The sequence below is a fragment of the Centroberyx affinis genome, unplaced genomic scaffold (genome assembly GCF_046629955.1).
Source record: "Centroberyx affinis isolate AG114_WGS23_722 - 3 ecotype Tasmania unplaced genomic scaffold, CSIRO-AGI_Caff_v1 ptg001437l_1, whole genome shotgun sequence".
Lineage (NCBI taxonomy): Eukaryota > Metazoa > Chordata > Actinopteri > Beryciformes > Berycidae > Centroberyx > Centroberyx affinis.
In genome coordinates, this window is record NW_027279911.1 from 77,329 (window position 1) to 102,706 (window position 25,378).

The window sequence follows — 25,378 nt, forward strand, 5'->3', positions numbered from 1 at the left end:
ATTATTAGGCTAATGACATTTATGATGAAAAATACATTTTAAAATATTTCCTCTGTTTGTAAAATTACCACTCGGCCTGGATAACAGGATCAGCCAAACGCAGAAAATGTAAATATAATGTAATGTGACACATGAAACTAAAAAAAAAATATATATATTAAAGCCGATAATTCAATACCTTTAAAACATAGAGAAACTAGTTTTTAAAAGAGTTACCTAACTTACCCACTATCATTTAAAAAGAGTGCCACGTTTCCCAAATAGTAGATATCTCATTTTGGAGAAAAATATATCCTCATATATCTTAAAACAAGTGTATATACATACAGTACATAGAATTTTGTTTTGTCACATTAAAGAGCTGAAGCTATGTTCTCAGTGCTATGGATGAAGCATACTGATGAAACAAGTCATTTTCTACTAACATAGACTAAACCCACAATTCTGTTGCGAATTTTGGTCAGTTTAAATCCATATATTAGAGGATTCATAACTGGAGGAACAAGGAGAAATTCTATGGCAATGAAGTTTTGGAGGCTTTGAGGTAAATCTTTTGAGCCAAATCGCATGTACATCAAATCAAAAACTATAGTAATAAGAAAAGTGACTAAAGAGATTAAATGTGGCATACATGTCTGCATAAACTTCGCCCTGTCCTCTTTGGATCGTACACACGTTTTAATGAGATACATATAAGACCAAATTATGAACAAACCATGAGACACATAAAAGCCAATTGTGACATATGCAAATATACTGTTTGAAATAGTGTTAGTGTCAGAGCAAGCGAGTTTAACAATCATCCAGTTTACACAAAAGAGTCTCTGAATTTTTGAGCTACATAACTTCAATCTAGAAGTTAGCAGCACATTGATGGAGAAAATGCAAAAAGGTGTAAGCCAAGAGAAACACACCAAGTGAGAGAGCCTCTTTTTAGTCATGACAGAGTGGTATTGCAGTGGTCGACATATAGCCAGATATCTGTCATAGGCCATAACTGCAAGAATAGAAAGATCACTGCAAGCAAATGAGTACATTACGAAAGCCTGAAAAAGGCATCCAGTATATGAGATGACATGAGAAGAAGACAGTAGATCCAAGAGGAATTTGGGATAGAAACCTGTCGTCCCATAAAGCCCATTAATGCAAAAACTGCACAATAGAATGTACATGGGCTCATGCAGGTTTTCATCTAAGATGATGGTCATAATAAGTGAAACATTCACAAACAAAATCACACAATAACACAGTAAAGTGAGAGAGAAGAGAGTGACTTGGTGATTCATTGTCTCGTTTAACCCTGATAGAGTAAACACTCTTATTATAGATTCATTATCCATAATATGAGGGAAAAAAACAACTTTGGTCTGTAATTTCACCAGCTATCCTTAGAAAGTTACCAAATCTTAAAATATCCAGGCTTCAGTGTTACAACATAATTGGTTGCAAAGTTGGGAGTATCCTGTGCTCTCTTCTGTAGCTCCATCCAGTGTGTTCTCCTTCCACACCATCTATTAATATCCACTTATACTACAACCAAGGGCGGATATTTCATTTCACTGTTGGGGGGGACAAGAAACAGAAACATTTCTCAAGAGCAATTCCTGAAGGGGACACCAAAGGTGCCACCAAAAGTACTGTTGTATTAATGTATGTATGTATGTATGTATGTATATAGAGGAAACCCTTATTACTACTATATACTATATACTACATATACATTGATAGGTAAATAATGTACGCTATGAAGCCTGTCAGAAACGTACTTAATATTTAGGGGTCCGAGCACGTAGTGCTGGGAACCCTATTGTTTTTGTTCGGATTATTATTCCGCTTCTTCTTCTTCTTTTGCCCTAAAAGTATCTGGATCTCAGAAACCGTAAGAGCTACAGCGACCAACCTTGTCAGATACGTTGAAAGTCTCAGCCGCTACTCAGCCAACGAAACCCAAGTCAATTGGCCTCATGGTGGCGCTACAACAAGCAACTTTACGTTTTGGCCTATAACTCTGAACCGTATGGGCAACAATCAAAATTCCACTTTCCCTGGATTCCTTGGTCCATTCTGCATCCATCCATACAGGCCACGCCCATTTCCGCCTAACTAGATTTTCCACCATTTTGAATTTTGTCCAAAACAATTTTTTTCGTTACTCCACCTACAAATTTTGTCCAATCGTCACCAAATTTGCGACACAGCATGTCTGGACTGTCCTGTACAAAAGTTATCGAGCAGTTTTTTGATATTCCACACCGTTTTCTTATAATCGACTTCCAAATTTTGGTCAACTGTCATGGGTGGGGCCTATTTCACAAAAATTGCCATAACTCAGGAACGCATTGTCCTATGGTAACCAAACTTGGTACACGTGTGCAGGTATGTAGTCTGAGCTAATATACAAAAATTTGTGTCATTTTGCCTATAAGGGGCGCTATAGCAACATTTCAAATTTTAAAAGGCCATAACTCGGTGACTGTAGATCATAGGAACAAAATTCCTTGATTGCTGGATTCCTTTGGCCAAGTTGCATCTATCCATATAGGCCACTCCCATTTCAGCCCACAAGGTTTTCACCATGTTGAATTTTGTCCAAAACTGTTTTTTCGCTTCTTCTCCTACATATTTTGTCCCATCTTCACTAATTTTCGCTCACAGCATGTCTGGACTGTCCTGCACAAAAGTTATTGAGCAGTTTTTTGATAGTCCATATCGTTTTGCTACAACTGGCTTTCAAAATTTGTAGGCAAGGCCTAATATACAAAAATTGCCATAAGTCAGGAAGTTGTTGGCCTACCTTAAACAAATTTGGTACATATATGCACAGGTCAACTCTGAGGTAGCATGCAACATTTGGTGGTATTGTAACCATAGTTGACCATAGTTAAAATACTCTAAGGCTCTAAATAGCCTATAGCTTGGACAGTCTCATTACTTGGCCCTATTTTTTTGTGCTCCCTCCATTGCTCCCCTGTGGATTCAGTAGCCTAATGGTTAATGAATAGGTCTACCATGCAAAAGATCACAGGTTCAAATCCTGTGGGTAAAGCTGTCTCCTCACACCACTAAGCTTCTGATAACTAAGTGTAATGTCTTAAGTTTCTAATTTTTGGACAAATGACCATATGAAAAGATGAACTTGACAGAAGTCACGGGCCAACACAAAAGCCGGTGTTAGACTGCATGTCCAAATTTCACAACATGTCAGTTTTTGTGTATGTCTTTCTACCTTCTGTAATGTTTTGTCTATCTGTCTGTCTTATCAAATTGTGCTTGGACCCCTCAATCGCCGCTTGCAGCTATATTTTAACATAGTGTTTGTTGTAATTATTTCCTTTTTATGAATTAAGTCTTCATTTATTTCCAAAATTATAAACAAAATGACATAGTGGCAGCCATTTTACATGCAGTAAGAAAAAAAGAATATACTTAGAACCTAATTACGTAGGGTATGTTAATCTTAAATATTATATTATAGAAATATTACTCTTACCATCTACAAAAGATAAAGTATGAAAACCCGCATTTTAATTTAACCAAGTATTATTTAATTGTGGATAGACCTCCTACCTCCATAGACAGACATGCATTAGGAGACGCGGCTGCCCCGTACCAATATGGCCGCCGCGTTGACGCACAAGATTCAACCGCGAGGTAATGGAGCGAACAAAATGTAGTCTGGTTACAATTGTAAATGTGTTTTATTCTACTGAGTGGTAGAAGTAAAGAAAAATGTCTGACACATCCTTTGTTGTAAGTTAACCTTTGTAAAGTAGCTACTGACTGGAGGTCAGCCACCACTGACACACTTCCAGAGATTGCTCCAAAGACACTCGTACCGAGGGCTAATGTGTGTGTGTTGGGGTTCATGTGTGTGGGAGTTCATGTGTGTGGGGGTTCAGGGATGGTAGGCAGTGGACCAAACCACTGTGCGGCATATGGGGGGGGGGTGCAATCTTTCAAAACTTAAAAAATGGGAAAATGTATTATAATATAACAATCTGAAGTAACATAATTTACAAACACAGTCAAGTAATAATATGTAGACCTATGGTATCCATGTAGCAGAAGTATGCCCCTCTATCCTTTTCTTTGTTCATAGCACTGTGTTGCATGTGTCTATTATTAGGCTAATGACATTTATGATGAAAAATACATTTTAAAATATTTCCTCTGTTTGTAAAATTACCACTCGGCCTGGATAACAGGATCAGCCAAATGCAGAAAATATAAATATAATGTAATGTGACACATATAAAACAAAAAAATATATATATATATTAAAGCCAATAATTCAATACCTTTAAAACATAGAGAAATTAGTTTTTAAAAGAGTTACCTAACTTACCCACTATCATTTAAAAAGAGTGTCACATTTCCCAAATAGTAGATATCTCATTTTGGAGAAAAATATATCCTCATATATCATAAAATAAGTGTATATACATACATTACATAGAATTTTGTTTTGTCACATTAAAGAGCTGACGCTATGTTCTCAGTGCTATGGATGAAGCATACTGATGAAACAAGTCATTTTCTACTAACATAGACTAAACCCACAATTCTGTTGCGAATTTTGGTCAGTTTAAATCCATATATTAGAGGATTCATAACTGGAGGAACAAGGAGAAATTCTATGGCAATGAAGTTTTGAAGGCTTTGAGGTAAATCTTTTGAGCCAAATCGCATGTACATCAAATCAATAACTACAGTAATAAGAAAAGAGATTAGTAAAGAGATTAAATGTGGCATACATGTCTGCATAAACTTCGCCCTGTCCTCTTTGGATCGTACACACGTTTTAATGAGATACATATAAGACCAAATTATGAACAAACCATGAGACACATAAAAGCCAATTGTGACATATGCAAATATACTGTTTGAAATAGTGTTAGTGTCAGAGCAAGCGAGTTTAACAATCATCCAGTTTACACAAAAGAGTCTCTGAATTTTTGAGCTACATAACTTCAATCTAGAAGTTAGCAGCACATTGATGGAGAAAATGCAAAAAGGTGTAAGCCAAGAGAAACATACCAAGTGAGAGAGCCTCTTTTTAGTCATGACAGAGTGGTATTGCAGTGGTCGACATATAGCCAGATATCTGTCATAGGCCATAACTGCAAGAATAGAAAGATCACTGCAAGCAAATGAGTACATTACGAAAGCCTGAAAAAGGCATCCAGTATATGAGATGACATGAGAAGAAGACAGTAAATCCAAGAGGAATTTGGGATAGAAACCTGCTGTCCCATAAAGCCCATTAATGCAAAAACTGCACAATAGAATGTACATGGGCTCATGCAGGTTTTCATCTAAGATGATGGTCATGATGAGTGAAACATTCACAAACAAAATCACACAATAACACAGTAAAGTGAGAGAGAACAGAGTGATTCTGTGATTCATTGTCTCGTTTAACCCTGATAGAGTAAACACTCTTATTATAGATTCATTATCCATCGTATGAGGAAAACAAACAACTTTGGTCTGTAATTTCACCAGCTATCCTTAGAAAGTTGCCAAATCTTAAAATATCCAGGCTTCCCAGTGTCACAACATAATTGGTTGCAGAGTTAGAGGAGTTAGAGAGTATCCTGTGCTCTGTTCTGTAGCTCCATCCCTAACAGTGTGTTCTCCTTCCACACCATCTATTAATATACATGTATACTACAACAATTGGGAATTCAAACTATCTGACTATTAATCTGGAAAGGCTTTTGTCATCACCAGCTATAAATATGACTGCGTGCCCGCGCACATTCTCTTTTGCAGACTGAAGGTCATGGAATTCCCTGAGAGACCATAGAACCATGGTTACCATTCCTTCTATTTCATCTCAGTGAACATGGCACTGTATGGTTCAATAGTATAGTAAATTAAGTCAGGAGGAGGATGTAGTGGGGCAAACAAGGACATGAGGTACATACTACAGTTCAAAACATATTAGCCTTTAGTTTTTATTATCCACACTCTGGAAATGGAGTACAAGGCTCTTAATTTTCACTAAATTATATGAAGACAAAAAACACATGCAAACATGTGGGAGAGTAACAGAAATAATGGTCTCCATACCATTAATGGAAAAATGGACAACACAACCACCAAATGATAACACCCTACAGCAAAAGAACCCAAAAAGCATGGATGGTGGGGACATTTCAAGAGCACTCTGCTGCCCTAAGGACAGAGAAGGTCATCAATAATGTCGCCACATTCAGAGAATAAAACCTGGTGAACGTCAGGGACAAAGCCAAGTCAGCTGCCGCACAAATTTCATTCAGTGAAGCACCCTGAATAAAACCCATTAGGTAGCTACACCACTGGTGGAATAAGGGGTCACACCTGCAATGCTGTAGGCTATGGCGATAGCATTGAGCATCCAGTGGACAAGGCCTGGGCTCACACTGAATCTCCGTAACAAAGAGATTATCTGCTTGCCTAATGGTGCTGGTGCAGACAATGTAAGGGCCCAGAGAGGGCATAGAGAATGCAAGCAAAAAAGGCACTTTTAAGTGAGGAGCTTTAGACTCAGACTGGCCAGGGGTTCAAATGGTTGCTCAGTAAGAGCATTCAGGACAAGCTCCGAGTCCCAAGAGGGGAGCATGCAAGTCTGCGGTAGGTGAAGCCATCTCACCCCTCTGAGGAAATGGCTGGCAAGAGGGTGTGAGCCAATTGTCAGGCCATCAATGTGATAATGACAGTCAGATATGGCAGCCAAATAGCTCATTCAGATAGCCCCTCTTCCAAGAGGGACTGAAGGAATGAATATCAGAACAACAGGGACATTGCACAATACTAGATCCGACCCCTAGAGCGGCACCAGCAACAGCAGCAGCCTTTGTAGAGGAGGCCTTTGAAGCCTGCAGAGTATTCAGAACTGCTGGGTCAAGCGTGGATAGCAGCCCTCATCCAGGGGCCACATATGCAGGCTGTAAATCCCCAAATTCAGGAGCCCCCACAAGCCCTCAGATCTGCCATCCAAGTCTGGTGGGGCCAGTCTAGGGCTACCAGCAGGACCCTGGCCTTCAACACTCCCATCCTTGCCAGAACAAGTATCAGTCCACCCCTAGTGTCCTCTCAAGTCCCAGCAGTGAATACCAGAGGGTAATGAGTGGTCCCTTGGGAAGAAAAGAGACCAAATGGCCTGTACAATGTTTGGGTGAAGACGCCACACCCCGAGTCTGGGCCCCCTGCTGGACAGAAGGCAGTCCCTGGCAGGTGGACAGCCCTCAGAGACACCATAGAAGGAGATGGCACCCTTAGAAGGAGATGGCATGAACTTTGCATGCAAAAATGACCTCACACCAACTTGCCGGTTGATGTAGGACACCTCTGCTGAACTGTTCATCCAAATGACAGTGGATTGTCCCAGACCATTGGAAAGAAGTGAAGCAGGGCACAAAACACTGCCTCCATCTCAAGGAGTTTCACATGAACCCCCTCCCACGAGGGGCCCCACAGCCCCCAAAGGGGGCATCCATCCCAGACAGCCCTACCTTGGAGGCATCTCAAACACACTGGTCCTAGAGGGAATCCACCAATCTACCACAGAAAGGCAATCTGTGGTCAAATGAAGAAGCCATAGCCTGTCCTTGTGTGGGCTCACCTTCTGCCTTTGGAACCACTGCTACAATGGGCGCATGTAAAGCAACTGCAATGGCACAACCTGGGAAGCCGCAGCCATGGGGCTGAGCAGCCTTGGGCTGAGCAGCATTGAGCCGCACTTTATAGTAACCGACTTCTCCACAGTGAAATGGGACAAGCTCTCCATCAAAATGTGCATCCTCTCTGGCATCAGAGAGGCTCACATCAAGACCAAATTCAAAACCAAGCCGAGATATGTCACCATTCTAGAGGGGGTAAGGCACCTCTTGTCCCTGTTTAGGTTCAGGCCCAATTTCAGCAAGTGGGCCAGCATCATTTCTGTATTACTCTGGGCCTATTCCTCTCTGTTTGAAACAGTTGAACCCCTTGAGATTTAGGATAGGTTGGGAGCCCCTGCCTCAAAGTGCAGGGGCAGCCTCAAAGTGCAGGGGTGTTATTGCTTCAGGCCTGGGAGCCTGCATCATCTTTTAGCAAGGTGGAATGCATACCCCGAAGGGGGGGGGGGGGATTTTAGCATCTACCGTGGCCATCTACACCCAAGGGCACCAGGTACACTGGCGCCAGTGATGGAGATGCTGAGCTGTAAAACACAACACCAGAAGCAGGCAATTGTCAGGACCGGCCACTGCGTACCTAAGTGGGGGGACTCACAAGAACAAACCTGCCTTTAGCAAATTGAACACCAAGGTACCAGGCCTGAGGAGCTGGTTGAGGGGCCCTGGGGTCATCTAGAGTATGTAGCACCAAATGGAGGGGCACCACAAGCAATGTGATTCCTAACAGGATTGTGTGCTGGGCACAGTTGCAGCCTGTCACACTGACAGTGCTAGCTCCCTCGCCCTAAAAGACTGTTCCAATGCAGCTTCCACAGGTGGCCCAAAACATTCTCCAGGGATGACAGGCGCTGCAAGGACCACCATGCAATCATGATCAGCAATGCCCACCTGCTAAGACCAGGTCAAAGGCGCATGGCATAAAGTCATGTTCTATGCTATTTTGGTGGCTTTACCAAGCAATGTGCATATGAACAGATTCTATTCAAAAGCTTACCAGCCCCTTTTGTGGATCATATGTCGGCCAATTTGACTTTGATATAAATCACTTAAGCAGGAAAAAATAAGATACATTTTTCATTCATTCTAACTGTATACGCATGTGGCAGTGTCATCATTGCAGACAGTTGCAGGCAGTTGCAAAACTGACAGACTGGGGATTGTGGAGGCAGCTGCATCCTCTATATGAAGAACTGGCTGGTGGATGGTCCCCTCCCGTCGCCACGCTGTCCCTTCGGTTCGGCACCAACTTCTGTTTGGCTCATTGCCTAATATCATTGAACCATTTACTACTTTAGGCAATGGTTCTCCTAGGACCGCAGCAACACGCTAAATGTGTTTAATTGGCACCTCCCGCCCAAAGACATCAGTTTCCTCTTGGGAGAAACTGTTGTAGCGGGTGGGCGAGTTGTTCAGAGATGGGACAGTATTACCCTCATGCTGGCTTGCTTGCACTGGCTTGCTGTTAATTCAACAAGGTCTAGGCCCCAAGTTACATCTCGGACCTTTCAATCCCTTATGAGCCTGAATGTAGGGTGAGATCATCAGGCAGCGCCCTTCTAACTGTCCCTAGATCCAGGCTTAAAACTAAAGGTGACTGGACATTCGCAGTCAGAGTCCCTTTGCATTGGAACAGCCTGCCTGAGAAACTCAGGCAGCCTAGTAGAGTCTGTGTCATCTTATTGATCCCTACTAAAAACCTTCTTTTAAAGAAAAGCCTTTTTATAATTATGTTGCCTCACCTTCCTGTTTTGTGGCTGTAATACTGTTATTTTCTCTGCTTTTATTTGTCTTTTTTCTAATTGTTTTGACTTTTACTGACTTTCATCACCTTTAGTTGAGAAGAAGAAGAAGAAGAAGAAGTAGAAGAGGAAGAAGAAGAAAAAAATCTGTCCAAACCACAATAGACATCCCAATTATAAGGACTATTTGGAGTGTCAGTCCTCTCTATTCTGTGACCATTTTTAGTCTGCTCCGGAGAGTGTTGCCCAGTATTGTACCATGGTAACTACTGTAAATGAATTAACATTATGCTGGTAGGTCGTTTACTTGTCATCAGACATGAATAACCATGAACAACTATGTGGGTTTAAAATATTTTGGAATACCAAATGCATTTGATTTTAACGTATATAGGCAATTCATATTATTACGTTTGTGAAAATTATACATGAAGTACACAGCATCTACCTGAACTGATATGGTTTGTCTGAATGATTTAATTGTAGGCTATTGGATGCTGTGGACCAGAACCAGCTTGAGAGAAGATGGCATCTTGAAACAGTGAGTCAACTTACTCTAGATTCTCTACAAGTACATTGGTACATTCCAAGATGGCAGCCACCCTGATGTTTTACGAGTGTTGTCAAGAGAGTTTTTAGTGTTTTTACTATTTCATCCGCCTATTGATTTTACCGATCGTAGTGGTTTTAACTGTCTTTTAGTCTGTTTTAAAATTCCCCACACTACCGAACAAATCGCAAATGATCTACTGTGTTTTCTCTGGCTGCTGCCAGCTTAGCTAGGTTTGTTTTTAGCCTGGTGGCTAAGCTAGCCAGCTGTTTGGATTGCAACTACTATAATGGCTATGTGTGAAAATTGCCAGCTTGTATACTCACAACTAAGGAATGACATCCGCCGTTTGGAGGATGAACGTGAGACCTTTATCCAGTAAAACTTTAACTATGAACGATTTTATTTCTTGTGCCGATTTGGACTTGGAAGCCTGGTGACCATAGCCATATGCTTGAGGTGTGCCCCCCTGATTATGATTATTTTAGCTCTCCCAGAGTCGGTGGCCGTAACTGTCATTTGTCGAAAATGTTTCAATTGCTGTGCTATCCCATCAGATAGTTTCTCCTGCTTTGAAGTGTCTATGTTCAAAATGTGTGGTAGTTCCCCTGTGCTGTGTGTGGTTATCTATCGTCCACCAGAGCCGAATGCTTGTTTTCTGCCTGAATTTTCTGAACTGCTATCTTCTGTTATTTTCAACTTTGATAAGGTCATAGTTGCTGGTGATTTTAATATACATGTTGATGACTTGTCTAATGGGTTTGCGAACACATTTTTGAATATTACTGAGATAGATAGATTCTTTATTGTCCTCTTAGAGGAGATTTGTTTCCACAGCCTGTACACATACAAAAATTGAAAACAACATTCAGCGAATACAGAGACATAGTGGGAGTGGGGGTGTGTGTGTGTGGGGGTGGGGGGTGACTGAAAGCGCCCTGAGTTTTCCGGATGGCGGAGAGCCTCTGTTGACAGCGTTTATGAACGTCGGTGGAATGTTGATTGAAGCTGAGTTTATTGTCCGGGGTGATTCCAAAGTATTTGAAGCTCTCCACCATCTCGACTGTTTCATTGTTGGTGGAAATGAGGCAGTGGGGGGTGCTGGGTTTATTGCGGATGTTGTGGAGTTCCTTTGTCTTGGAGACATTGAGGTGTAGGTGGTTATCTGCACACCACTGAGTGAAGTGGGAGATGGAGTGTTGATAGGCTGTGACTGAGTTATTGTCGTTAAGGAGTGCAAGTATGGCTGTGTCATCTGAATATTTGAAGTATTTTGTGATAGGGGAGGGGCTGAGACAGTCATTGGTGTAAAGGATGTACAGAGAGGGGCTCAGAACGCAGCCTTGAGGGACACCGGTGTTGATGATGATGGTTGATGAAGTGACCCTGGCATAGTGGCCAGGAGAGTCCAGGTGCTGTAGGAGGGTGTGGAGGAGACATGACACAGCATCCTCCGTTCCTTGTTTGGCTTTGTATGCAAACTGGTGAGGGTCCAGTTGTGGGCTGACAACAGAAAGGATGGAGTTCAACTTGAAACTTGAAACTTGAGAAGCTGAGGTACACCATGCATGGATCTCGCAAAAACTTTAACCTGGTATGGCGCCCCTTTATGGAGTTTGTAGAAAACCTATCCTTTGCATGACCACAGTCATGAGTTTATGATACTGTGATTGTACTATGATTTAAAGGTGGTAACAACAGATATGGTACTTACTGGATGTATTTTCTTTGTTGTTTTTGCTATCTTTACGATAACAGCTGTATATTATTTTTCTTTCATTTGGGAGGACCTTGTATTTTGGTCCTGTCTTCTCCACATAAGTTTCTTAGGTCCTGTCTCTATCATTTTGTTAATCTGTTTGTTGTTGTTGTATTTTTGTATGTTTGAAAATCTGAGGCGGGGTCTGTGGGTGATGGTATGTTTAATTTTGTACCCTGTGAGTGTTCTCACCCTCTGAAAAGCCTCTTTGGTGTTCATACTGCTGAATTCTTGTTTGAGTTTGTCCTTACATTTCAGTTTGGCTTTCCTGATGTTGTTTTTCACTGAGCGGTTTATGGCTTTGAGGGAGATCCAGTCTTTGTGGTGAAAGGCCCGTTGTTTGTCTCTTAGTCTGAGTTTGATATGGGAAGTAATCCATGGTTTGGAGTTGGGATACTGAGTCCTTCAGTTTAGTGCAGCATGTGTCTGGTCCAACCCATACAGTCACACATTAGATTTAGTTTTTACCCTGGGTTTAAGCATCAACTCTTTTGTCCTGGATGATGCTTTTGTCTCTGACCATCTTTGTGTTAAGTTTGAGACCATGTTCCATGCTATTCAAATCTCCATAATTATGCTACAAAGTCTTGCATCTTAAATGAACATAGTGCGCTCATCAATGTTCTCTGTGGGACTCAAATCACCAGTAACCAACATAATCCCAGGTTTTTATTTAATACTATAGATCGACTTGTAAACCCTTCAAACGGTGACTGTGAAAAGTTTTAATCGTTTTTTAAGCACAAAGTTGCTGACATCAGGTCCAAAATCATATCCTCTACTGTTGTGTCTATGAGTGCTGATGACTTCCCTTGTCCTACCCTACTTAGCCAATTTCAGCCTATGTACATTATAAGTGCTCTTTGACACTGTGTCCCACACACGTTCCTCTTCAAGCCCTCTTGACATTGTGCCTACTTCACTCCTGAAAGAGGTCATTGGTGCTACTTGCCCTAGCCTTCTATCAATCATTAATAGTTCTCTTATAATTTTCCATTAAGGGTTAGAAGAGTTCATTTCTGGTTTAATTATTTACAATGTGTATTAACAGTTAACAGTTTGTTCTTGTCTTTAAGTTAGACTGTTGTAATTATATAACAGAAATGTACATGCAAAAATTAATTTGCTGACAGAAGGTCCATTTTCAGTTTATTATTTTGCACACTAGGTGGCGGTGTCGTGCGTCACTTTTGTTATTGCGCCATGGTGCATCTTGGTCTTTCTTGTTTTGGGCAACCTGGAGATTGGCATGGTGGAAAATGCTGGGGTGCATCGTGTGAAATAAATATTTTAACTGGGTGGTATGTTTCAGATGAGATTGATGTCGGATGTCTTGGATAGTAGCGTGAGCAGTCGACCACTTTGTTCCCATGTGCATGTCAAGGTATAGTTAGTGTGCATAAAGCCTCACCCATGCTAATGTACTACTTGCATTGTAATTTTATTTTACTTAGACATCAGTGTGTCAAGTTGTGAGCTCTCCAGTGAAGCCCAGTGTGGAATTTTTGAATTAGTTTTGAATGTAAGTGTTCTCTAAATTGAATTGTACATTCCAGAGTAATTACTGAGGGATTATAGTGAATGCATATTTATTTTGTTGTATCTTGTTTTCTTTGAGTAGCCATAAGCCCACTGCCCTATTTATTCATTTAGTGATATGTTTTTTTGTTGGTTCTAATTTACAGTATTATCGTACCTGTGTTTCGGAACACTGATCTTGGAAACTATTGTTATAGTTGTGAAGTAAACATTCAGATGAAAGTGGTACAGGTGTAAATCTTTTCCTGCCCTCTGTCAAAAACCTACGTTGCACATCTACAGCAACATTTAAAAAAATAAAAGAACTCCAAAGAAGTAATTGTGTCCTGTGTGTGTACTTAATTCCACGGGCTACACATAGCACTGAAACTGCCCTTCTTAGGGTCACCAATGACCTGTTGCTGAATGCTGATGCTGGGAAATGCTCTATCTTACTATTACTTGTTCTCAGTGCGGCATTCTCATTGACAGGCTCAATCGATGTAATGGTTAAATGGTTTGAATCTTATCTCTCTGGTAGAAAGGTTTCTGTTAGCTGTGGCAACTACATGTCTTCGACAGCTCCGCTGCCATGTGGGGTGCACCAGGGGTCTATTTTAGGTCCTATTTTGTTCTCCCTTCCCTCCCTCCCTTCTTGTTCTCCCTACATGCTACCCCTGGGACATATTATCGGTCATTTTAGTGGGATCTCATCATTTTTATGCGGATGACACACAAATTTATTTGTCTTAAGCCAAACAATCAGGACAGATTGGCCATTTTGTTGGAGAATCAGGGCTCTGTGTCTGTACCCGGCTCTGTTTTCCGCAACGCCAAAAGCAGAGCCATTGGCCAAAATCTCACAGCTCACGGTAAGCCTCAACCAATCAGGAGAGCTCTTCCGGGTGGGTGTCATTACTGCCCCTCATTCGCGTTCCCAGCCGTTGCTTAAACGCCCACGTGCTAAGCTACAAGTTCAATGATAGCAGAGAAAGTTTTGAAGACAGACACCCAGCTTGCTGAATTTCTTCTGGACAGGTAACTAGTTATGCTACATTCACTCAGCCTGAAGCTAGAGGAGGTAGCTAGTGAATGTTGCTGTCTGTAGGTTCCTGCCGTTACACTTATAAAAGTACAGCCTGATATTTTATACTATTTTGCATGGTAGTCGTTCACTGGAAACTCCAAATTTGGCCTCTACATGAATAATCACCTTCGATATGGCGATCATTCATACGGAGGTGATTATTAGCCAGGATGCTAACGCCATCCTGTGTCTAGGTAGCGATATAGATCTAGCACAATTGTAATTTCAAGGAAACCAATTTAGGTTACAGTAAAACAACTGCCGTTATGGTGCTTTAGAGTTTTTTTTTTTTTGGTTTTTTTTTTAAACGAGCTACATGTTTTTTGCAGTTACGAGAAAGATCGCCTAATAACATCCACTCCCCGGAAACCTGGATTGCAAACCATGGCTGCGCCTTCTGCTTCCATGATCCCTTCAGAGACTCTCTGACAGGTGAGCATAACTTGCTGGCAGGCTAAGCTTTGCTAGCCCTACCACTGCAAACTGGAAACTGTGGCCCTCTTTACACCTTGCATTAACATGCGTCTCGTATCCAGATTGTATCTAGATATGATTTAACCTGATTACATTTACACCTGGTATTAACATGTGTCTCCAGTGTCCACATTGGGATCCGATCACTTGTCCAGCTCAAACAACCGAACGTCACATCCTCCTCTCGTTTGTATGGGTCCCAAAAAAAAATAAAAAAATAGGTGATACCCATCTGTGAAGCCGTGCTATGGACTATGGTTTCTGCGGTGTGCCTGGTGTTCGCGGTGCGGAGGGTCTGTGCGGCGAGTGCGGAGCTCCGCAGGGGGTCTGTGGAGGGTCCGCTCCGCGCTCCTCTCAAAAAATGAAACTCTGCAGAGGCCTCCGCAAACGCCGCAATCAGTTCAGAGGCTATGATTGGTTAATGGTTGCTATGTTAGTTGGTTACCAGGGAAGTAAATGTAATCGAGTGACAGCTGACAACCAGCAAAAATGGACAATAGGAGGAGATGCTGCGCTCTCCGTGAACACCGCGCTGCTACCACATTTACCATGAAATGCTGTGCCTCTGCGGAGAGAACGGTCTTGCCGTGAACACCAGGCGCAGAAACCATAAATTTGCATGCTTGCTTTTTGAAGCGGGGGAAGAAGCTGTCTTCAACAACTGGAATGCAACAACTGAAAGTCGGCACGATTACGTATTTCCGCCCACGTAGTTGTATGTGGATTGAAAACGCAATTGCATTTACACTTGTGTTCAATGTGGTCACAATGCGTCCCTGACCACCTCCGGAGGTGGTTTGGCCGATCGGATCACAATCCGTCCACAATGCGTCTTGGGTGCATTTACACCTGTACTTTCATGTGGTCAAGCACTATCCGATTGCAATCCGATCACCCAAAACGCATGTTAATGCAAGGTGTAAAGAGGGCCTATGTGTGACCGAGAAGAGAAGCCAGGTACATTAATTGACAACGCCACCCTGGGAATTTCACACAAAGAGTTCTTAACCAGAATTGAATTATACCCTTTCCAAAAAGGAGCAGAGGCATAGTTTTCCAAGTATAAAACAATTACAAGTTTATTTAGAATGTACAGATCCAAGTTAAAACCTAGAATATGGGAAGCTTAACGCTCTATAAATTGATAAAACCATACAGGTTGCTACAACACAGGTTGCGACATAAAGGCCTCTAACAGCCCGGAGGAGTGGCTGATTGTCTACAGAGAGGGGCTAAAGTACTAAGGCTATCCCAGAGGAGTCAAGGCCACACGTGCGGGTTCACTACAAAATAACACAGCAAAAGGTGAACAATATAAAACGTAACACATGCAAACAGGTGACTAGGAAGGGGGAATTGCCAGCGACCGCCTCTCTCTGCAGGACAACTGCTCCTCCGCTCCTGGCAAGGCCGACCTGCAGCCAGAGGTTTAAAAGAAAGGAACACGGGCAGCTGGTTTGGGATGAAGTAATGAGGCTATCGACAGAGTTTTTCCCATATACAGTTTCAACAAAAAGAAACAATAATACACAGACAAGATAAAACCAGGCAAAACAGCAGCTGACAATCTAAGGAAACAGGCAAACAAGGTGGTTAACACATATGGCCACAGTTTCAGAACCAATACCCTCTAGAACTATTTAACTTCAAGGTTTTACCTTCACATCAGTAGAGGATAGACCTCTTGGGATTATTAGGCTGTGGTGATCGCTCTAGGCCGTGTCTTCACTCCCGCCTACAAACAGTCGTAGTCATATAGTAGCAATTGGAAATACACACAGTAGTTCAGCATAGACCTAAGGTAGCCAAAACGCAAGTCACTCACATAATGTGCCAGAAACCATGCTCCAACCAGTTCCAGGGAGGCCAAGAGAGTGAGGGATGAGGGGAGCACAACCAAACATTCTAAAATGCCAACTACTTATTAGGGGCACCTACCTCTATGTAATGAGCAGCACCTGTGCTCTGTAATGGGTGTTAACCACTCTAGGGGTGGGCAAAACCTGGCTACAGAGTGGGCCAGCCCTCTAAGTCAGCCTGGCTACATATGCTTACATGTGTTAGTGCCCATGTTTGTACTGATATTTAACTTTTTGTACTTTTTCTGTAATTTGATGTCATACCATTATTATTTTTTTTTAACACAGTAACAATTTTAGTCATGCTTTTGATTGTTGTGGGGTTTCCATGAATACTGTAAGTTCCCATTTCAGAGATCAAAACCCTCTCAGTGAAATGCTGCTGTCAGATATGTAATTGTGATATTCTTTCAAAAGGGCAAGGTCCACCACCATACAACATTGTTCCTGCACAAGATGGAGGCCAACTGCACAGCCAGTCCTACCTGACCCCTACTGAACACTAACCCAGCTTTGGAGGCCACACTATCTATCTTTGCACTGTCAAATTCATGCAAAATTCATTATTCATTCTTACCTGGCACTGTAAATATTACTGTTTGAGAATTTCATTTTTTTTTTTTGTATGACAAATTCATTGTTTTTTTCTTTAAGAAAATCTCCCCAATTTCGGTTTTGTATAGTGTTATTTTGTAATAAAAATAAGATCCTATACCACATGCTTTATTGGCCAAGTATGTACACATACAAGGAATTTGACTCCGGCTTTTCCGTTGCTCACAATGTACTTACACAGAATAAATATACAGCTAAAAACAAGGACAACACAATGGACAGAGGTAAACCTAAACATCTAACTACTATGTACAATATGCATATATATATATATATATTATATATAGAGAGAGAGAGATAGTGTGTGTGTGTGTGTGTGTGCATAAACATCGAACAAAAAGTTCGGATATTTGTGTTTGGTAGATTATTTCTCTGTTTTAACAATACTTCTTGGCAATACATTTTATACCGTTGGAAAGCCTGTTTATTTCCCTTTTAAATGGTGCCTCATTTGTAAGGAACATGCATTTGTGGGATGAGCAGCACAGCTAAGTATGTGGGTTGCGCTCATGTAAAATTTGCCAAATCTTCTCTGCCAATGCCAAACAGCTTATTCTGCTGTTGCTATTGACTCTTGTTTGGTGGATTGGATGATTGAAGTCTATCAGTAACAAGGAAGAAACAAGACATATTGGCAATTTTACAATTTATTCATTTAACAAACAGTCAGGAGCCTCAGTAGCATGTGGAAGAACCATACACAGCCACAACAGCCTGGCACCTCCTCCTCATGCTGGTCACCAGCCTGGTCACACACTACTGTGGGATGGCATTCCACTCCTCAACCAGGATTTGTCACAAGTCAGCCAACGTGGTTGTGTCGGTCACTCTAGCACGAACAGCACGCCCAAACTGATCCCATAAGTGTTCAATTGGGTTGAGGTCAGGACTGTTGGCAGGCCATTCCATTCTCTCTACTCCCAAATTCTGGAGGTAGTCTCTGATAAACCCCGCTCTGTGGGGGCAAGCGTTGTCATCTTGGAGGATGGAGTTCGGTCCCAGACTGTGGAGATATGGGATTGCCACTGGTTGCAGAATCTCATCTCAATATCTCTCTGCATTGAGATTGCCTCCAATGATGACAAGCCTCGTTTTTCCAGTGATGGAGATGCCGCCCCACACCATCACACTGCCTCCACCAAAAGGTGTTACTCTATCGGTGCAGCAATCAGCATTGCATTCTCCCCGTCTTCTCCACACTTCGACCCTACGATCCAACTTCCGTAGGCAGAATCTGGACTCGCTGAACATAACGTTCCTCCACATGTTCAGGTTCCAGTGCAGGTGTTGCCGACACCAGCGCAAACGGACCTGACGGTGAAGGGCAGTCATGGCAGGCCTCCTGGCAGCCCCATGAGCCCAGAGATTGGCTGCGTGCGGTCTGTTCCGGATCGTCTGGGCCGAGAGCCGTGTGCCATATCGTCCTGCAAACCTTGACTGCAAATCTGTAGAAGACAGCCTACGGTTCCTAAGTGCTGAAAGGGTGAGGAACCGGTCTTCTTGGGGTGTCGTCTTCTTGGGACGCCCACTTCGCGGTCTGTCTCTGACATCCCCCGTTTCACGGAACTTGGCCTTCAGTTTGGAGATGGTACTATGACTCACTCCAAATAATGCCGCAACTTGCTTTTGTGGAACACCAGCTTGAAGTCGCCCTATCGCACAGGCCTTATCGAGATCAGACAAACGTGGCATGCCGATTCTTGGAGCAGACACCAATTGACCACTGTAGCAGGGCCCATGCTCACAGGTGCTGCCAATCAGGTGCCAATCAGGTACCTGATTGTCAGCACCTGGGGGTACCGGAAGCTCAAAACAAGAGTCAATAGCAACAGTAGAATAAGCTGTTTGGCATTGGCAGAGAAGATTTGACAAATTTTTCATGAGCGCAACCCACATACTCAGCTGTGCTGCTCATCCCACAAATGCATGTTCCTTACAAATGGGGCACCATTTCAAAGGGAAATAAACAGGCTTTCCAACGGTATAAAATGTATTGCCAAGAAGCATTGTTACAACAGAGAAATAATCTACCAAACACAAATTTCAGAACTTTTTGTTCGATGTTTATATACACATATGTAAACAACACTGGGACAGTAGTGCAATGGTGCAGAGTGCAAAGATGCTGGAATATATATTATATACACAAATCAGCTATTCTACGGATGATGATGATGGGGGAGGGGGAGGGGGGGGCGTGAATTATATACATGAGGTAGGTGTTACAGGTTTATTGCACAGGGATAGTTCTGTCATTAAGTGATTTAAGTGTTCATCAGAGTGATGGCCTGTGAGAAGAAACTGTTCTTGTGTCTGGTTGTTTTGGCGTACAGTGATCTGTAGCACCTACCAGAGGGGAGGAGCTGGAACAGGTTGTGTCCAGGGTGTGATGGGGCTGCAGTGATCTTTCCTGCCCGCTTCCTGACTCTGGAGATGTACAAGTCCTGGATGGAGGGCAGGTCAGCACCAATGATTTTTTCTGCAATCCTGACTGTCCTTTGTAGTCTGTTCCTGTCCTGTTTGGTGGCCGACTGGATTATTGCAGAGTAGAACTGGATCAGCAGTTCCTGAGGCAGGTTGAACTTCCTGAGCTGTCGTAGGAAGTACATCCTCTGCTGGGCCTTTTTGATGAGTGTGTCTATGTTGGACGCCCACTTTAGGTCCTGGGAGATTGTGGATCCCAGAAACCTGAAGGTTTCCACCGCAGACACGGTGCTGTTGAGTATGGTGAGGGGGAGCAGTGTTGGGGGGCTCCTCCTGAAGTCCATTGTCAACTCCACAGTTTCGAGCTTGTTCAGCTCCAGGTTGTTATGACCACACCAGAGGGCCAGCTGTTCAACCTCCTGTCTGTATGCAGACTCGTCACCGTCTCGGATGAGGCCGATGACCGTTGTGTTGTCTGCAAACCTCAGGAGTTTGACAGATGGGTCTCCTGAGGTGCAGTCGTTGGTGTAGAGGGAGAAGAGCAGAGGGGAGAGCACACATCCCTGGGGGGCGCCAGTGCTGATTGTCCGGGTGCTGGATGTGGTTTTCCCCAGCCTCACCTGCTGCCTCCTGTCTGTCAGGAAGTCTGTGATCCACTGACAGGTGGAGGCTGGCACAGCGAGCTGGGTGAGTTTGGAGAGGAGGATTTCTGGGATGATGGTGTTGAACGCCGAGCTGAAGTCCACAAACAGGATCCTTGCGTCTGTCCCTGGGGAGTCAAGGTGTTGCAGGATGTAGTGCAGTCCCATGTTGACTGCATCATCCACTGACCTGTTTGCCCGGTAGGCAAACTGCAGGGGGTCCAGCAGGCAGCCTGTGATGTCCTTCAGGTGGGCCAACACCAGTCTCTCGAAGGATTTCATGACCACAGACGTCAGGGCAACGGGCCTGTAGTCATTTAATCCTGTGATGGAGGGTTTCTTGGGGACGTTTGAAGCAGGAGGGGACTTCACACAGCTCCAGTGATCTGTTGAAGATCTGAGTAAAGATGGGGGCTAGCTGGTCAGCACAGACTTTCCGGCAGGAGGGTGACACGCCGTCTGGGCTTGGTGCCTTCCTGGTCTTCTGTCTTCTGAAAGAGCTTACCCACATCCTCTTCACAGATCCTGAGTGCAGGTGGGGGGTCAGTGGGGAGGGGTGAGAGGGTGGCAGGGGGTGCAGATGGTTGTTTGATGTGGTCGGAGTGGGGTGTGAATGTGGGCTTATCAAACCTGCAGTAAAACACATTCAGGTCGTCGGCCAGTTGAAGGTTCTCCCCAGTGTGGGGGGATGGTCTCCTGTAGTTGGTGATTTCCTGCAGGCCTCTCCACACTGACGCCGGGTCGTTGGCTGAAAAACTGTTTTTCAGCTTTTCAGTGTAGCACCTCTTTGCTATTCTGGTCTCTTTAGTCAGTGTGTTTCTGGCCTGGTTGTACAGGATTCTGTCCCCACTTCTATAGGCCTCCTCCTTGGCCTGGCGAAGCTGCCTGACTTTTGCAGTAAACCAGGGTTTGTTGTTGTTGTATGTGCAGAAGGTTTTAGTCGGCACACACGCCCTCACAAAAACTGATGTAAGATGTCACAGTGTCAGTGAGATCGTCCAGGTCTGTAGCAGCAGCCTCAAAAATGCTCCAATCAGTGCAGTCAAAGCAGGCCTGTAACTCCAGCTTTGCCTCGTTTGTCCATCTCCTCACAGTCTTGACCACAGGCTTAGCAGATTATTAGATTTACTGAAATCACGTTGGGAGTATTGTGTGTGGTTTATGCTGTGATTGTAAATGAAAGGCAGATATAAATGTCCTCATTTATTACAAGTAAAACCAAACATGAAGCGAACACAAAAAAATGTACATGTGTGCAAATGCAGTAAGAAAGCAATCCTAATTGCAGTGGAATTATATTGTATAAACCAAATTGCAGTACAGTGATCTTGCATAGTAGTATTGCAGAACAGCAATTATTGTAATTACACCCAACTGTAAACAAAACCTACATATTGTCCATGTGGATCAGGATACTTATCACGGATTCTCCAGGCGCAGGAACTGGGAATCACAAGCCTGTGTCTATGTCCAAGTGTTCCATACTGCCACACAACAAATTGTCTATAGGCTGCATATCGAAATTGTTGTCTTCCCCTGGGTTAGGAAGGTCAACAACGGCCCGGATGTCATCCCATATCCTCCTGGCGAGGCGCAAAATGTAAGCATGTATGTGTGGTAGCATGGAGACACAAGAGTCCGGTTGTTGGCCACAGCACGTCTTCTCCAGATCTGTGGGCATCTCCCGCAGACGCACCAACCAGGTTGTTGTGGGACACGAGGGCCTGGCAGAGGAGCAGACGAGGAAGATGAGGCTTGGGTCCTGTGACAGGCACAGCTCAGGCTGTTGGTTGACTGCCTGCCTCTAGCAGGACCTCCGCTACTTCGCCGAATTACACTCATTTCTGAGATAATATATAGCGTGGCATATATCTCTGAGTAACATGTAAATGCTCAATGTTTTTTTTTTTTTATTACCAGCGTTTCTTCTTACCTGGGAATCACACATCGATCAGTAGCTCAGTTCAGTTGACAGGCGAACTCATGAAAGCGCATGAGGCTCCTTTGGGGGGAGGCGTTACGAACGAGTGGGAGGGGTTACGGGGTAGAGGGAGGGAGCAGAGAGGCTGTGTATGTTCAAATTCTACCTTTGTCTTGCTCTTTTCTCCAAAGTTGCCTACCCCAGCTTTAACAGCTGATTTTCAAAAATCTTTTGGTCCACTGGCATCGAAAATCACTTCTTCAGCTAGAAATCTAGGCATCATATTTGACTCGCAGCTTAAGTTTGACCTACATGTTAACAACCTAATCAAATCATGCTATTTCCACCTGAGAAATATTGCAATTAAGCCGTCTTGTCTAGGGATGTAACAGTATGAAATTTCACAGTACGGTATCTACCAAAATACCACGGTATACGGTATTTTACGGTATTCATTTTTTCCCTGTTTTAATTAAACGTACTATGGCCCATCGAAAAAACAAACAAACAAGTATTTTGCTTTGAAGAAAAATATTGCTTTATTGAACTGAAACGTGTGTGCGTGCCTGTGTGTGTGTGTCTGTGTGTATTTAACTGAAACTCTCATGCATTAGCATTGTAACATTTACATAAAAATATTTAACACAAGGGTCCTCCTGCTGCGTGAGTAGTGAGATAACGTTAATGTTCTAGTGCCCTGCAGTGCAACATTGGATAGTTTATTTTGCATTAAATACGGAAAATACACACAACAATCTTGTAATCTAGTGCAGTTTAATAATGTATATTAAATTACAAAGTCCACTATTGCAATTCAATATTGCTAGCAACTTGAAGTGTGATGTTTCATTTTTTCCCCTGGCTGTCACGAGCGGAGCTGTGGATAGGTAACCTTCCATTGTAGTGGTGTGCGGTGCTATGCATATGTGCATTGCGCAACATAAATTTATACCATGGGCATGGTGTTACAGGGAAAGGCTTACGGTTCAGAACCGTGGTTGCTTGATACCGCGGTATACCTTAAAACGGTATACCGTTACATCCCTAGTCTTGTCTCAGCCTGACTTAGAAAAGGTTATCAATGCCTTTGTGTTTTCACACTTAGACTACTGCAATGCATTGTTTTATGGTATTACTAAATACTCATTAGCTTGACTTCAGCTTGTGCAGAACACAGCTGCTAGAATTTTAAATGGGACAAATCATGGTTCTCATATCACGCCCATTCTTGCTTCCCTTCATTGGCTTCCAGTTAAATTCAGGATTGATTTTAAAATGTTAATAACTTATAAAGCACTGCATGGTTTAGCCCCCACATATATCTCAGAGCTCTTAACCCCCTCTGTTCTTAGACGTATTTTTATTTATATTATTTTTGCACGCAATGATATTTTGTTCTTTTGTTTGTTTTAAATTGATTTACTTTCTTTTAACTTTTACTGTTTTAACCTTTGGTGTGTACTTTGTGAAGCACTAACTTTGTTAAGATAAGTGCTATACAAATAAAGTTCAATATTATATTACTACTGTTATCTGTTTGTTTGTAAAGGTTCATTCAGAGATGTATCATCGCACAAAAACTTCACTACAAGATTTTTGGAAGCTGCACAATATAGCTTTGGGATGGAATTACTGACTAACAATGAACAAATGCTTAAACAGATTTAAAACACAAATGTGGACATTTTTGAAATCTCAGATGCAGGTCTTCGGCATAAAGAATTCCAAAATCAACAAATAAATGAGGACAGAAATGAGAATAACTGTGCAGGGGATAGAGGTATTCATTAAAGGGTGTAGTACTTATACCCCTTGTTAGCATATAATAAAATACATTCTAATTATTCATTTTAGACAAACTGTTTGGGAGAATAAGCATTTGCAAACATTTATTTTCTAACATTAATAGGTTGAGAGTTAGAGCTCTCATCTCCGTTGATCTGCCTTGTCTAGACACTGCCCATCTTTTCTTTTATTGTGAATACAACCAAAAATCTGTTTCGAATTTTGGTCAATTTCAGCCCATATATTAGAGGATTCATAACTGGAGGAATAAGGAGAAATTCTATTGCGATGAAGTTCTGGAGACTCTGAGAAAAATTTCTTGAACCAAATCTCATATACATTACATCAAAAAGCACAACAACAGTATAAATGAATAAAGAGATTAAATGTGGCACACAAGTTTGCATAAACTTCCCCCTGTTCTTTTGGGATTTTACACATGTTCTGATCAGATATATATAAGACCAAACAATAAAAACCACGTGGCCAAAATAAAAAAAGATGTTAAAATATGAAATAGGACTGCTTGCTATAGAGGTTGAGCAAGCCAGTTTACCAATCAGCCAGTTGGAACAGTAGAGTTTATGTATGTGTGAGCCACATAACTTGTACTGAGATACTGCTATTGTTTTAATGAGCATGCAGTAAAGTGGTAAGACCCAGGAGAAAAACACCAACAGAGAGACTCTTCGTTTAGTCATAACAGAGTGGTACATCAGAGGTCGACATATAGCCACATATCTGTCATAGGCCATCAGAGCTAGAGTTGATAGGTCACCACCAATAGAGGAGCGTATCACAAAACTCTGCAGCAGGCATCCAGCGTAAGAGATGACATGAGAAGGAGACAGTAGATCCTTGAGGAATTTGGGATAAAAGCCCGCCGTCCCATAAAGTCCATTGATGCACAAATTGCACAAGAAGATATACATGGGTTCATGAAGGTTTCGGTGCACAATGATGGTTAGAATGAGAGTAACATTTACTATCCAAATTATTAAATAACACAGTAAAGTGAGAGAGAAGAGTGTGACTCTGTTTTCCACTGTGTAATTTAACCCTGAAAGAGTAAACAGTGTTACAACAGAAACATTTTTCATTATATCTAAACTGTCAACATTTTGTTCCAATAAAATGTAGTTCAAAAACACATTTAAATCTTGGGCATGTCCAGCCCACACAGTGTCACTTCAGAAAAAAACATCTGACAAAGCTTCCTGGAGGGATGGTGAACATCCTGTGTCTGTGTCTCTAGCCCTACCAGAGTGTTTGTTCTTCTGTTTAAATCGTCTCTCTGACGACAACAACACAAGCTGGGAATTCAAACAGACCAATCAGTGGT

At 42.5% G+C, this 25,378-nt stretch overlaps 3 protein-coding genes across 3 annotated transcripts; all 3 read right to left on the minus strand.

Annotated features, from left to right (window-relative positions):
• Positions 1–410: 410 nt before the first annotated feature.
• Positions 411–1,340, minus strand: LOC139650104 (olfactory receptor 5M5-like). The gene has a single exon (XM_071526658.1). It carries the CDS (start codon positions 1,338–1,340, stop codon positions 411–413), a length of 930 nt encoding a protein of 309 aa, XP_071382759.1.
• Positions 1,341–4,530: 3,190 nt separating this feature from the next.
• LOC139650108 (olfactory receptor 6C1-like) lies at positions 4,531–5,463 on the minus strand. The gene has a single exon (XM_071526662.1). It carries the CDS (start codon positions 5,461–5,463, stop codon positions 4,531–4,533), a length of 933 nt encoding a protein of 310 aa, XP_071382763.1.
• An 18,737-nt stretch (positions 5,464–24,200) lies between these two features.
• LOC139650084 (olfactory receptor 1D2-like) lies at positions 24,201–25,148 on the minus strand. The gene has a single exon (XM_071526639.1). The coding sequence runs from the start codon at positions 25,134–25,136 to the stop codon at positions 24,201–24,203; it is 936 nt and encodes a 311-aa protein (XP_071382740.1). The 5' UTR covers positions 25,137–25,148.
• Positions 25,149–25,378: the final 230 nt, after the last annotated feature.